The 15,987-nt window shown below is 40.9% G+C and overlaps 1 protein-coding gene across 3 annotated transcripts in view; it reads right to left on the bottom strand.

Annotated features, from left to right (window-relative positions):
- Apoo (apolipoprotein O) overlaps positions 1-15,987 on the bottom strand; it is a 54,687-nt gene that overhangs the window by 25,234 nt on the left and 13,466 nt on the right. For all 3 annotated transcript variants that reach the window (XM_055606940.1, XM_055606941.1, XM_055606939.1), the window contains exons 4-5: positions 7,216-7,270; positions 2,420-2,515 (exon numbers count right to left, since the gene is read on the bottom strand). In XM_055606940.1, coding sequence (XP_055462915.1) covers positions 2,420-2,515; positions 7,216-7,270 — 151 coding nt within the window. The remainder of the gene's footprint in view (positions 1-2,419; positions 2,516-7,215; positions 7,271-15,987) is intronic.

Below are 15,987 nucleotides of genomic sequence, written 5' to 3'. Positions count from 1 at the left end.
ACACACACACACACACACACACACACACACACACACACACACACACATTGATGTTAGTGCTTAAGAGTAAAGACGTTAGCTGGAGAGATGGCTCAGTGGTTAAGAACACTGGCTGTTCTTCTAGGGGACCTGGGTCCAATTCCCAGCACCCACATGTGGCTTACTACTGTCTATAACTCCGGTTACAGGGATCCAACACCTAAACACAGACATCACAGACATGTGGATAAACACTAGTGCACATAAAATTAAAATAAATAATTTTAAAAAAGGCCTTCTCCATCAAAGTCAGCTCTTACCCAGCTTACCCTAACATAGAACCTTCCTACTGGCAAGCCACAGCTATATACAAAGTTCTTACAAGCACTGCAATAGCCTTATTCTGAACCATAACTCAACAAACATAGATCAGCAGATGTTGGATGAGAGCCTGCAACATAAAAGGAGCATATGGAGAACCAGACCTCATAGAAATGACCAAAGGAAAATATTCACAAAGAAAAACATAAAACATAGTACAATCTCTTAGAAAGAACTCAATTATTAACTAAAAGCATTCAGGAAGGAAAAGGAAAGCAAATCCTCAAAGAAAATGCACATACATATAACTCTTGAGCTGAAGAAGGCACACTAACAATTGTCTCACCAAAAGCTATATAAGCATCTGTGTGTAGTCACCATGCCACAGAAATTCCGAACATTAAAGATCATCAAAATTTCCAAGAATTAAGAGAGAGAGAGAGAGAGAGAGAGAGAGAGAGAGAGAGAGAGAAGCAGCAAGTATCTAGATTGGCTACACACTCTGCCATCTGCTGGTTTGGATGAAAAAGAACTCCAAGCTATCCAAACTGTCATGTGGACAGACATAAAAGGTCTTGGAAAGTTTGTCTTCCATGTATACTTTTTAAAAAGTAACTTAAGCATGTAGTTCAACAACATGGCTGAAAACACAAAGGAGGAGGTGACACAAACACCCAGAAAATGGGGCTCATTAGTGAGTATGAAAAGTCCACTACAACAGCTATGTTAGAGTCTCTGTCCAGGTGACAAATGGAACTGGGAAGAAAGTGGACCACATACAACAAAGAGCAGGATATAGCTTTGGGAGTAAAAACAAACTGGTAGAGGATAAAACAGGAAAATGTGCAAGAATTTATGCCTCAGGCGAATCAAGGGTGTCACCAATGCAGTGTTCATCCTCCTGACTCTAAAATAACACCTTATCCACAAAGAGGGATACTAGAGATATCGGTATAAACCATGGCCTCTCTTATGGTAGTCAGATTACAGTGTTCTTTGTTGGGATATCTCTACATTGAAGTTTTTAATTGTTTGAGAAAATCTCACTCTGTAGACTAGGCCGGCTTGGAACTCACTATGTAGCCTAGATTGGCATTAAGACAGTCTTCTTGCGTCTTAGTCTAAAATTATCACACTAAGCTTCTAATTCATCTATGCCATAAACATTCCTTTTACAACAGTAAAACTCAAAATAAATCATAAAAAAAAAAATCTCATGCTGGGCATGCTGGAGCACGCCTGTGATCCCAGCACTTGGGAGTCAGAGACAGGCAGATCTCTGCAAGTTCGAGGCCAGGCTGGTCTATAAAGTGAGTCTAGGACAGCCAAGGCTACACAGAGAAGCCCTGTCTTGAAAAACAAACAACAAAAAAATAATCTCTTCATAGTGAAGCCTTTTATTACCATTATTGTTTTGTGATATACTAAGTAGTACAATAAAGTAATATTTTCTGGTGCTTAAATCAAGTCCATGGCCTCAAGCATAAAAGCATTCTGCCACTGAGCTATGCACCCCAGCCCCCTCACAATAATATTCAGAGCATTTTTAAAGTTTTTATATCATCACTAACTGAAGAAATTAATAAACTAGTAAATCACTGTCCATCACTCTCCTACTGTGATTAATAGCCTGATCATAACAGTGAAACTTTTTGTTTTGTTTTGTTTTTCAAGACAGGGTATCTCCTGGAATCACTTTGTTGACTAGGTTAGCCTCTAACTCACAGAGATCCACCCGCCTCTGCCTGCCCCATCGTGGAATTAAAGGCATGTGCCATCACACCTGATAACAGTGAAACGTTTACAAACAATTTGTTAAGTGTGAAAAATTTTGAACAGAAGTTTACTCTTTCTGTACCATAGAGCAATAGATATTTGAACAAGTAAATGTGCTTATTAAGTATAACTAATTTCTTTTCTTACAAAGTATATAATTTCTGTGTATGTTTAAAATCAAATATAATGGAGTAAAGAAGCACATAAATTATATATTGAGAAGTCCACATTCAGGAGTCAACTGATCTAAAAACTATTAAATACAGATAAAGAGCCAAATATATATCCTATCTCTTCCATATAAATTGACTGGGGAAAAAAAAAACTAAAAAATTGCACCTACCTCTAGCAAAAATGAGTCCAACAAAACCAGCAAAACCAATAACACCAAGTCTTGGGAAAAATCCAGGAGGCGCATTTTGAAGATATTCATATTTGTCTACAATGGAATAAGATTGGGAAATAACTCCATAAATTACTCATTAAAAAACAAAAGCAAAAGTCTCAAACATAACTAGAACATACCATACCAAATGTTCCCCAAACACACATTCTTTGCTTTCTGCTAATACATATTTGTTCTTTGGTTTTGTAAGTCTGGTTTCATTTAGTATGGAGTGACCTTCAACTGATGACCATACTGCCTCACTCCCAAGGGCTGGGATTACAGGTATGTGTCACCAAACGTAGCTCAGACTTTTAAAGACAGTCTTGCTACACGGCCCAGGCTAAATTTAAACTTGCTTTGTATCCCAGACAGGCCTGGAACTCACAATCTTGTTTCACCTTCTGAATGATGAACCTACAGATACATACCACGAGGGCCAACTGTGCCAATATATTTTTGTAATGGAAGTTTTGGTTTCTTTAAAAACTCAGTTATGTTATGTAAACAAGTTTTTGTTTTAATCCCAAGTGTGGGACTTTTAGTTGGGCTATAGGTTGTCCACAGGTGTTAATGGTCTCACACGGGGCATGGCTTTTGGCAGTTGGTAACAGCCTGCCTCATGCCTCATGTGGCATGGAGAGGGGCGTGATCTAGGACTCTGAGGATAAAACTATGGGAGCCCAGAAAGAGAAGGTATGGAGTGCAGTGTTGGCCTGTAGCGGTTTGGAGAGACCAGAGAGATGGGACTGTGTGGCAATTTGGAGCAGAGTGACAGAGAAAAACACTTCAGAGAGCAGTGGCTTGCAGGAGACTGCTGGCTGCGTTTGCTGTTGAACAACATTAGTATATCTCCCAAAATCCCATCAGAAGATTAGTATAAACCCCAAAAGCCCATCGACCCTAAACAGCTGGAAGAATTAAAGGAAGTGCATGTTCCCTCTCTCCACTAACCTTCTCTCTCCTACGTAGGGTTGGGAGGTTGGAAGGGCAGTAGAGGCCTAAACACCCCAAATAAAGTACAGTTTTTAAAACGAGCACTACATATTTCTATAGAGGAATTTTAATTCAGAACATGGCTGCTCTGGCAAGGGATCACATTCAAAGACCTTCTAGGGCTGTGCAACCCATCTGGAATACAAACACAGTTTTAATCCAGGAGAGCTCTAGAGGCAAGCGATCTGAGTTCAAGGCTAGTCTGTAAAGTTTCAAGTAAAGAAAAGCTTAGTGGTACATGCCTTTAAATAACAAACTGAAGGTAAAGTTAGTTGGTAAAAGGAATCACCCTTGTTGAAAGTGATGTGTTAATCGAGTACCAGAAAAAGTGATGAATCAGAGAAAGATTTGACAGACTAGGATTTGCCCAACTCTCATGAGAAGAGAGGAGAGGGAAGCTACTTAAGGAGCAATGCATAGAGGGAAAGGAGGCAGTTTTACCAGCAGAGTTTTACAGAGAGAGGTTGAATCAGAGAACAAGCTAGACACAGCTAAAGACAGAATAAGCCAGAGAATGAGAAGGGGCCAGGAGATTAGAAAAGACTGCTGTGGTTAGCTTAAAACAAAGCATGTCTCCGGACTTGGATCTGAATGTCTCCTCTCCTCACAGAAGCCAGCGAATTCTGGCTTGAAGTCTCATAGTGAATTAGAGCCTAACTGGGCACTCTCTCCTTATGGAAGTTCATCAGCACAGACACTTCTCTGTCTCTGAAGTACCATCGGATGTGATTCTCTGCACCACCCTTGCTATCTCACCCCAGGGAACCTTGTATTGCATCATCATGAATGTTTTATGTCTCCCCACACAGAATATGTTTCCTCATGGTAGATTTTTTTTAGACATATTCTACCTTTTCTCAGTGATAACAGTGGATATTCATTCAACATCTTTGTTAAAAACACTGCCAGGTACAATGACACATACACATGTGTCATTGTGAAACCCATTACTTTGTATGCTCACCTTAAAAATTAATAATTAAAATAGGCTGCCAAGAGTTGATTCATACTGGATGAATTAATAAATGACCTGAAGCTAGGTCATGACTTAGAAAGCCTTCATTCTCTCTCTCTTTCAACTTCATCTTTCCCTGTATTTACAATTCTTCCTGGAAAAGCCAATACTGAGTCCTGTCTCTAGGCATTGATCACACTGTGCCTGCTCTGTGGTTTGTTGTGCAGAGTCCCACCCCTTCATTTTAACTAACACTGTGAACATGGTTAACACTGCTCCTTGAAGATTTACCTTTAGAAATCCTTCCCTGACTGCTACTATCTCCACAATCTTTTTAACTAGTCTACTTCCTCTCAACCTTGTAACTTTCTCTGTATTTGGAATAATATTAAATGATTTATTATGTATATCTCTCAATGATTGTGACTACTATCATTTCTTTTGTGGATGGGGGGGCTGCTATTTTGTTTTAAGGCAGGGTATTGCTATGTGGTTCAGACTGGCCTCAATTCTGTGATCCTCCTGCCTTATTAGTCTCCTGAGTAGAACCCATCACAGTGCCTGACTTTGACCACTGTCTTAATCAATGTTGATCATCAATGCCTGACATGATGATGACTTAACAAAAGTACTCCGAACTGAATATTAACAAATAAGAGTCATTAGTTTTGTCCTCCTGTAATGGCAGATATATGCCAGTTTTCATTTTCCTGGATTCTCTGGGAAATATAGTAATCATTTTAAACATTACTATAGGGTTTGTGTTATAGCTGTATTAAATCCCACCTAGTCTTTTGTTAAGTTTGACTTTAACCTAGCTTTTACGGTCTATCCTTTTTTCTGGATCATTGAGGCAAACTTCAGACATGCACACAGTTCAGCTGACAGGAAGATAGCTAGAGGAGTTTGGTGAGCTGAGCCAAAGGGAGTGAATCATAAAGAAATAGGAAAGAAGACATGTTTAAAGATCACACCTAAAGGCAAAGCCTAGCTTCTGGTAATATGCCTTAGCTGTGACTGCTGGAAAACAGACTAGAAGTCTTGGCAAAATGAAATGCTTCTTCATTTTGTAATACGGCTGGGCTTGGTGGCGCACTCCTGTAATCCCAGCACTCAGGAGGCAGAGGCAGGCAGATCTCTGTGAGTTTGAGGCCAGCCTGGTCTCCAAAGTGAGTCCAGGACAGCCAAGGCTGTTACACTGAGAAACCCTGTCTTGAGAAAAAACGTCTTTGTAGTGACTCTGTTCAGGAAGAGAAAAGATAAAATACCTCAATAATGCCTGCTGCCATTGCCATTAATCAGTGGGAAATGACAAGTTAACAGTGAGGGGAACTCTTCAGTAACAAGTGGTGGTAGTTTGAATAAAATGATCCCTGCTTGTTGGAGTAGGTGTGGCTGTGCTGAAGGAGGTGTGTCACTGTAGGCTTCAAGGTCTCAGAAGATAAAGCTATACCCATAGGACATTCACTTCCTGCTGCCTCTGGATCCAGATATAAAACTCTTATCTCTTTCTCCAGTACCATGTCTGCCTGCACACTGTCATGTTTCCCGCCATGATGATACTCTGAAACTGTAAGCCAGCCCCAATTAAATGTTTTCGTTTAAAAGAGTTGCCTTGATCATGGTGTCTCTTCACAGCAACAGAGCACTGACTAAGACAATTATTCCACCATGAGAGCAAATCCTTGGAAAAGTGAAACATTAATGTGCTAAGATGTCCGAAAAAGAATGAAATATCTGTCAATATCTCTATTAATTTACTAGTTCCTGGCTAAAATTAGACAAAACATTAAGACTGCAAACTTGGTTTATGAGTGCATGTGACAAGTGGCCCATAAGTGAGACACAATCAAGGACAATAAAACTTTTAAAATATAAGAACACTACTATTTATGCATACTTTCCCAGGCATACCAGCTCAATTTTTTCCTACATCTGGATTTGTGAACCTTTCTTTAAAAAGTTTTTTGCTTTTGTTTTTGTTTGCTTGTTTCTGGGACAGGATCTCTCTATGTAGTTCTGGCTGTCCTGGATCTCACTATGTAGAACCATAACCCATGAACTAGCAGAGCTCCATTGTCCTCTTCCTCCTGAATGCTGTAATTAAAGGTATATCCCACCACGTCTGGCCTGTGTAACATTTATTAATGGCAGCTAATGAATTAGTATGACTCAGAAAGTTCAGTGAGGAGTAAGCAAGTTGTAGTCCACTATAATCTTTAATATTTTTAAGAACTGGACCTTATCAATTCTAAGAAAACATTCACTACTGAACTATCCAAGCCCTGGACTTTGCTTTTTATTTTTGTTTTTTGGGTTTTTTTGTTTTGTTTTGTTTTGTTTTGGGGTTTTTTGTTTTGTTTTTTTTTTGTTGTTGTTGTTGTTTTGTTTTGTTTTGTTTTGTTTTTTTGAGACACGAGTTTCTCTGTATAGCCTTGACTGTCCTGAACTTTCTTTCTAGATCAGGCTGACCTCAAACTCACAGGGATCTGCTTGCCTCTGCCTCCCCGAGTGCTGGGATGATATACGCATGACACATCATGCCTATCTCAAAACTTTTTTTTTTTTTAAGTCCAGGGAGCACATGCTAGCCCAACAAAACTAATAATGAAGAGATTCATGAAATACTACACCTCTGAAACCTGATTCAAACATAGATCACCTTCCACAAAACATCTATAGAGCTCTAAATTCTTCCATACAACCTCAAGGACTCTAATCTCCAGAGCCTATTCATGAAGAGCCAGTTCAGTAATTCAAGAGGAAGAAGTAATTGATTTTGCCTAATTAAAACTCAACTTACCTATTCCCCACTGGACAAAGCCTTCCACCTTTGGTTTAGTTCGGGAATATATTTCCTAAGAAGATAAAAAGAAATATAATGAGTAGGGTTTACCAAATAAATTATCAATATTAATACTTTTTGGTGCTACAGGGGAATCTAGGGCCTCCAGCAGGTTAAGTATCACTACCACTGAGCTACACCTCCAGCTATTAACGGTTTTTTGAACAAAGGGATCTACTTTCAGTTTTATTGCTTTTCTCTCCTTTTTTGTAATGTTCCTTTCACTAGACTAACCTATTCATCAAAATGCCTTACGATTGCCACAGGAAGCAAACATTCCTGGTTTTGAAAACCTAGTCTTCTTGCTGAAGGGAATATTAAGATAGAAAATTAAAGGACTGGAGTGATAGCTCAGTGGCTAAGAGTGCACACTGTTCTTGCAGAGGGCAAGAGTTCAATTCCCAACACCCACATCAAGTGGCTTATAATGACTCAAGCTCCAGGAGGATGCTGAGAGGACCAGGCCTGACCCTCTGCAAGTCACCAGTCCAGGAACTAGGCAGTAAGTCACCAATTCCAGGAACAAGACAATAAAATCTCCTGCATTTGCATCAGAATCATCCCTTGGTGGTCTCTGCAGTCCGTGAGACTTGGGCATAACATCTTGGGGGCTTGTCCGTGATTCCCAAGACCACCAGGACCCCTGAACCAAAGGTTCAAGGACCGGCTGTTAAGCGTCTTTTCTGTGTCTCTTTGTCTGTGTCTGTCTCGATGTTCCTCTAGTTTCTGTTTCGGGCCTTGAGGATCTGTAATCTGTGTGGTCGGGAACGGTTACAGTGGACATGCTAGACAACCATGGGCCATGGGGGGGTACCCCATTGGAGGGAACTGAGAACCCCTAAGTTTCTGTAAGGGGGGACAAAACGCCCCTAGTTTTCTGTGATCTCTGGATAAGGACTTAGGCAGGTCACTCACATGGCACTCACATGGTACTGAGGCAATTCCCTGCTGTCCTACTTTCAGTTTTTCTCAGCACAAGCAGTGGGATCTGTTGTCTGGCTCTGTGTGTGTCTTTCTGGTTGACTGTCTTGTCTGTCATACATATGACACATATGTAGTGTGTGTGTGTGTGTGTGTGTGTGTGTGTGTGTGTGTGTGTGTAAGACTGACAACATGGGACAGACCCCTTCTAAACCCCTAGACTTAATTCCTGCCCATCTCAGGGAGGCTCGAGACATGCTCCACAGGCTCCGGTGGTGGCAGTGGTGAGGAGGTAGCAAGGGATGGCTACAGTATGTGGAGACCAAGGCTTGGCGCCTCTACCACTGCTCCAGCTTCTGGTCTGGTGGAGCTTGACAGAGCCCATTTGGGATATGCTGATTCAGCAGAATGACAGGCTACCTTTCCAAACTCTGGTGTAGTTGGGTGGAGCCTAAGGGGAAGGCCACCCATAATGAAAGAGAATGGAGAGGCCCCATCAAGGGACAGGCCACTGTTCTGAGTTTTGGGGTTTTTTTCTTATTTTCTCTTTGTGCATGCACTATACCAGTATATTCTTATCTTTTTGTGTTTCTATTTGCTTGTGATGGTCTCAGTAGGCCAGTGACCAAACAGCTGTTCACCGTGACCCTACCTGCCTCATGCTCCCAGCGCTACAAGCTGGGGCGTCTCTGGTTGCCGGTGGAAGCACGCCTCAGGGTGGGACATGTTGGGAAGCAGCCAAGTGTGGGATGGCCAACAGCACCATAGCCCATACAATTCCACAAACCCTAGCCTCTAGCCTCTAGCCTCTTGCTGTGGATGGGAAAGAGCCTGCCAGGAAGGCGGGCAGGCAGCACTAACTGCTGTTGGGGCGGGTAAGTGAGCAGGAGGGAGTTCATGTCAAGCTTCTGCTGCCAGCCACCACTGCACCATAGCTACCGCTGCTTTCCCTGGACACTGGCTGCAGACATGGGGTAAGTGGGGGCATGTAGTCAGGGCCAGGTGAGTTCAGTGGGGGACCACCGCACCCTGGCTGGCAGCCAGCCACACACTCCCACCTGGAAGGCTAGAATGGCCTGGCCGGGGAAGATGGCTGGGGGAGTGGTGGTGTTGGTGTCATGCATGGCATCAAGCCACCCCCACCCCAAGGGTTGCTGCCCCTGGGCAGAAGCGCTAGCTGAAACCCTCAGGCAGAGGGAGCTTGTGCTGCTGTAAAGAGTACAGCTTGTGAAAGCCTGACCTCCAGGACAAGCATTGAACTTCCACTGTGGCAGTGCCCACTACTCTGGGAATTGAAGGGTACTCCAGTAGTTTTGGCGGCAGGCAGGCACCAAGAAGTAGCTGTAGTGTGCAGAACTGCCCCTGTCGCCCCCTGAAACCAAGCAATGTTGCTGGGAGCCCCAGCTCCTGCCTGGATTCACAGATAACAAAGCACTTGAATTTACAGCTGGCGGGAGTAAGGAAAGTTTTGTCTGTTTGTTTCAAGTGTATGTATGGCCATTACATGTTTCTGACTGATAATAAATGGTTACTACGCTCTGTATGTCTTGGTTATAGATTAATAGTTATTGAATATGTTTAAAGGTTAATTTCAAACTCTTGTTTAGAATATATATATGTGTGCATTTGTGTCTGTAACATCTATAAAAACACAAACATTTTTAAAGAGCAACCATGTGGCCTGTCATGTGATGTGACTCTGTCATCTTGAAATTGCCACATGGTGTGGTGTAGGGCAAAGAAAAAAATTACAGAACCTCTTAGTTGTTATGAATTCTGTTTATCATCCTTCCTCCTTCTAGACTAAGAAAACAAGTCTCATTTTCAATTGGTATTGATTTTACAGACTGAATTGTTTATACTGATAAAATTTAGTTCTGACTTTTAAAATTATGGTTATGCTTTATGACTTCACTCCTAAAAGGGGGTACTTATTTTGATATTGCAAAAACAGATTTCTTTTTTAAAATGTGTTTAAGGCTATGAAAAATTTTAAAGTTTATCAGGTATTTTATAATAATGTCTTTATGGATTTTATATACATGCATACATATATATACGTATACATATATATGTATGTGTATGTCTATATAAATATATATATATGCATATATATATGTATGTATATGTATATATGTATGTATATCTATATATACATGTATATATACATATCTATATACATACATATATATTATATATATAATTCAGGGTTGTATTTTTGAGGCATCCTGTGTGATTCAACCTTGGTTTGTGAAGGTCTATTCATATCTGAAGTGTGTACCAGGCTGCCATTTCCTGAATGAATGAATTAATGCTGTTTCCTTCTAGCCAATAGGTTTGGTATGGCCAGAATAGTTCAAATACAGTTTTAAAATTGTTTTATATTGTTCTATTACGTAGTTGGTTGTAAAACTTATTTGATTACAATGTTAGAACTTGGTAACAAGAAACTGTAAATGCTCCACAGTGCTATGCCGTGGGAGGCAGCAACACCACCAGTGACACCTAATGGCTAAGTTTTAAACTGCCCACCACAACCTGTAACAGCATGTGGCTGGCCAGCATGTTGGTTCAGGGATAAAGAGGGTAGAGCCATGGTTTTACTGCCATCTTAACTAAGGGCGTCACATGACTGGCAACCATCTTCGTTGTGGAATAGTCATGGTCCACTGGCATCTCTGTTGAGGGCTGCCAAATGTGTTCAGTTCCCTGTTTAGCGCTAAGTGCAACTTCTATCCTTTAAATGTTGGCTGCTCAGTCTTAATGCGATGTCATAGGATCAGCAAGATTTGCCAGTCCCTCTCTGAACTGTATCTATGATTCAAAGTTTTGCTTCAAAAAAAAAAGAGAGAGAGATCCAAGGATCCGGGATAGCGGCACCAGGAGGACACTGTCTGGCAAGCAGGACAGCAGTGACTGCACAGCAACCAACAGACCAAACTCTGGGCCATAAAACACAAGCTATGATGTCTCCCAGGTGAGAGGAAACCCCACGGTGTAGGAAGCAATCGTGTTCAGGGCACCTAGCTAAAACAGGGAAGAGTTCCCTGGTCCCAGCAGGCACTTGGCTGCCAGGTCAGAGGCCATATGCCTGTGTGTTCTGATCACTATCCCAGACTAAACTGTGGGCATCACAATACTAGAGACTTGGATTTCCAGTTGAGAGAAAACCCCATGGTGAAGGAAGCAACTGGGACCAACCTCAGGTCACCCAGACAATCTCTGGAAAAGATCCTGGGGTCCTTCGGGCACTCAGCCACCAGCCCAGAAACTGGCCTGTGCACCCAAATCACCTACTAAGAGAGAACTGTGGGACTCAGGGCACCAGACACTGTGTTTCTTTGTTGGGAGGAAACCCCACGGTGAGGGAAAGAGCATGTCTGACCTCAGGGAACTTAGCTGAAACCCTCTCAACCAGAAAAGTTCTCTGGAACTCAGGTTCCTGCAGGGGCCCAGCCGCCAGCGCGTGCTTACTTTATTCACCATCCCAGACTGAACTGTGGACACCAAAACACCACAGACTGGGTCTCCATGTTGGGAAGAAACCCCACAGTGGAAGAAACCTCAGGTCCAACCTCAGGACACCAATCTCCAGAAAAGTTTCTGGGCTCCTGCAGGCTCCAAGATCTAGCCTCCTGCTGCACTCGAGAGCTATGCTCACCTGCCACTGATTACCGCTTGGGTACTGGGATACAGAGCTCCAACAGACCCAGAAGCCCGGGATCCACAGGATCAGACCCAGACACTATCACAAGGCACAACCTGTTTCCCTACCTAAACTGACCAAACTGCGGGGCTCCCTGCTTCTTCAAGAGGGCTGCACCCAGCAAACACAGTGTAAGAACAGCAGCAGCAGCCGCCCACTAAATTCAGAGCAAGAGGAGAGTCCCCCTGAATACCAACCACCACAGTTACGACACAGATCCATATGCCTGAGGTGAGATATGGCAAGTCCTGAGAATCACTGGCCATTCAGTGACCATACCCAAAAAAGCTGGGGAGGCCTCCTTCAGGAACAACCATCTTTCTGCCAAGGGGATTCTCCCCACAGCCAGGAGGTACCAAAAACTAACAGCCAATACCTGAGACAGCCAGATGGGTGGAGGCCAGCGTAAAAACAAAACCAACGAAAGCCAAAGCAACATGGCATCTCCAGAACCCAGTTATCCAGGGGCAAGCAGCCCTGGACACCCTATCATAAGTGAAATCCAAGATGACTTTATATCTATGCTTATGAAGAGGATAATAGAGGAAACAAAATGCATAAAGAATTAGAGGAAGATAAAGTCAAACAGATTATGGCCATCAGTAAAGAAATACAAGGAGATGCAGCCAAACAGTTTTTAGTCTTCAGAGAGGAAATAATTAAGTCACTGAAAGAAATAAAAGAGGAAAGTTCGAAGAAATGGGTGAAAGAACTGAAGGAAAAATAGGAAAAATACAGTCAGACAGGTAAAAGTAAATCAATAAAACAGCTCAAGATCTGATAGAATTGGAAAAAGATAAAGAAAACACAAATGGAGGAAATCACGAGAGGAAGAACTTAGGGAAGAAAACAGGAACTGCAGAGGTAAGCATAACCAACAGACTACAAAAGATGGAAGAAAGAATCTCAGGTGTGGAAGATACAATGGAAGAAATCAATGCATTCATCAAAGAAAATGTTAAATCTAAAAATTCCTGACACAGACCATCCAAGAAATCAGAGACAACATGAAAAGACAAAAACCTGAGAATAATAGGAGTAGAGGAAAAAGAAGATTCCCGTCTCCAAGGTCCAGAAAATATTGTCAACAAAATCATAGAAGAAAATTTCCCCAACTTAAAGGAGAGGCCTATAAGCATAGAAGAGGCCTACAGAACACCTAATAAATTAGACCAGAAAAGAAAATCCTCCTGCCATGTAATAATCAAAACAGTAAGTATACAGTGCCAACTGAAAACTCCAGAGGCCATGCAAGCCACCAAAACCCCAGCAGAGATATCCTACTAGACCTGAAAACTCTTCAGTCATAAGAACCTCAGGCTACTCAGGCCAAAAGACCAGAGAGAAAATAAATACCAAGGGAAAAACATCCATCCAACAAAGATAAAGTCGGAAATCAGTACCTAAACCCAAAGCCAGACAACTAGAGGCAGTTTAAGAACAAAATCAACAACAAGAACAATATGGTACCACCAGAGACCAGCTATGCTATTACAGCAAGCCCTAAATATGCCAACACAGCTGAAGTACAAGAAAGTAACCTTAAAACTAATCTTAGCAGCCCTTAAGGAGGAAACAAAGAAATCCCTTAAAGAAATACAGGAAAAAACAAACAGGTGAAGGAAGTAAATAAAACTGTTCAGGACCTGAAAATTGAAATAGGAGCAATGAAGAAAACACAAACTACGGGTATCCTGGAGATGAAAAGTGTAAGTAAACAGGAACTACAGACAAAAGCATCAACAGAATACAAATTACTCAAAAAAAAAAAAAAAAAAAAAACCAGTATCCCTTCGTTATACAAATGATAAATGGGCTAAGAAAGTAATCAGGGAAACAACACCCTTCACAATAGCCACAAATAATATAAATATCTTGGTGTAACTCTAACCAAGCAACTGAAAGACGTGTATGACAAGAACTTCAAGTCTCTACAGAAAGAAACTGAAAAAGATATCAGAAGAGGGAGGGAAAACTGCAGTCAGGCTGTATATATCCTGAGAAAAGAATAAAATTTTTAAAGAAAAAGAATGCTTGTGATGCAGTCATGAAGCCTGGAGTTCAGATCCCAGCACCCATATAACAAGCCAGCTATCCCCAAAACACCTATTATCTCCAGCTGTGCACAATCTGATGCTCTTTTCTGGCCTCCATGTGTACATACACTCTTACAGGTGCACATATATGCACATATATGCACACACACACACACACACACACACACCCCAAAATCTACCTTTTTAAAAGGAGAAAAAAAAAGCCCTATACATCAAAGTCTAGAGGGGCAGTCCATTACTTTTGCTGGCTTAATCATTTTGCTATTTTTAAAAATTAGATTAGGTTGGTCAAGAAAGAACGAGAAATTCCTTGTCTGAAATATAAAGCCAGGAATTAGAAGTAGTTATCTTCATGAAGAATTAAATGTACCCAATAATGCCATCCTAATTACAAGAAAATGTTTCCATGAATGAGTACTATAAATAAGCATGTTGATACTCAGCATATGATATAGACAAATATTTTGTGTACCAAGCATCATAGAAAAAAAAAGTGTTTAGAAAAAAAGCTACCTCAGGTTGAAAAGTAAACAGGAGGGAGAGGAAAATGTGGTCGGGATATACTATGTGAGAGAAAAATAAATAAAAGTGAAAAAAAAAAAAAGAAGAAGAAGAATGCTTGTGGTGCAGTCACGAAGCCTAAAGTTCAGATCCCTTTTTCTTTCTGAGACAGGGTCTCCTTATATAGTCCAGGCAGACTTCAACCTTACAGCAATCCTCCTGCTTCAACATCTTTAGTGCTTTGGTCACATACATATGCCAACATGATTAGCTGACAAAAATACTTTTATTACAGAATAGATGGTTTGAAGTGTAGGTCAGTGGTAAAGTTTGTATAGTATGCTTATGTCACTAAGAGTTTGTGCACTTTTTTTTCCTCAAATGGTAAACAAAAGTTCAGCAATGGCAAAATTGATGAAACAAATTTTTACAAAAAGTCTTAGATGAAAACTGAATTTGCCGATCTCAATTAAAATAAATCTGGATTATCTTGTATACATCTACATATTGGTTTCTTTATTTTTTCCTTCCTTTTCAAAATCAAGAGCAAGTACAGCAAATATGTACCAAAGGCTACAAAAGCAATCTATAGAGTGTAAACTTTGGTTTAAGATGTTTAAAATCAGGATACATTCAATTCCTTAACAACAAATGTCTGGAACCTAAAACATGAGTAAGGACAGAAGCCAATCTATACCTATTTCAGTTTAGTCAGTGCAGTGAAAAGTTCATTACTTAAACATGTAATTCTACCCTATTATAGTATCTACCTTCCTATTACAGCACTCAAATACTTTCTAGTCTCTGGGGTTTTTTGTTGGGTTGTTTTATGCTTCCTTGTTTTTTTTTTTTTGTTTGTTTGTTTCTTATTTGTTTGTTTTTGAGACAGTTTCTCTATATATAGCCTAGATGTCCTGGAACTATGTAGACCAGGCCAGTTTTAGAACTCAGAAATCTACCTGCCTCTGACTCAAGAGTAATGGGATTAAAGGCCTATCCCACCATACCTGGGTATTTACACCTGGATGAATATCCCTTATCTGAAATGTATAGGAATAGATGTTTCTTAGGTTTCAGAGGGGATTTTTTTTTTTTGGCTTTCTGAGTTTTTTGGATTTATAAAGTGGGTATTTTTAGTATGAAAATCTAAAACCAAAATAATCTTGGATTAGGGATGTTCAGCCTGTCGTTTCTTCTAGAAGATAAAAATCTGTTTTCTGCATGTGTGTACACGATGAGCATGCAGAGTTATGAATAAGTACAGGTTTGTGTTGCCTGAGTGAGGGCAAGTTTGGGTGCAGGTGTTCACTCTTGAATGTCATTTCTCAGGAACCATCTACCTTGTCTAATAAAATAAAAATCTCTCATTAGGACCTGGGTCTTGCTGATTAGGTTAGCTGGCCAGTGAGATCCAAGGATCTATCAATCTGTTAACCCAACACTGGTAATTCCCCTTGGTACCACCAGGACACCAGACTTGATTGTATCTGTCCTGTGGGTACTGTTAAAGAACACTTGTAAGTGAAATACTCTTAACTAAGGACC

This window comes from Psammomys obesus, unplaced genomic scaffold (genome assembly GCF_907164565.1).
Source record: "Psammomys obesus unplaced genomic scaffold, mPsaObe1.curated_primary_1811, whole genome shotgun sequence".
Classification (NCBI taxonomy): Eukaryota; Metazoa; Chordata; class Mammalia; order Rodentia; family Muridae; genus Psammomys; species Psammomys obesus.
This window is presented reverse-complemented; position numbering and strand designations above follow the sequence as displayed.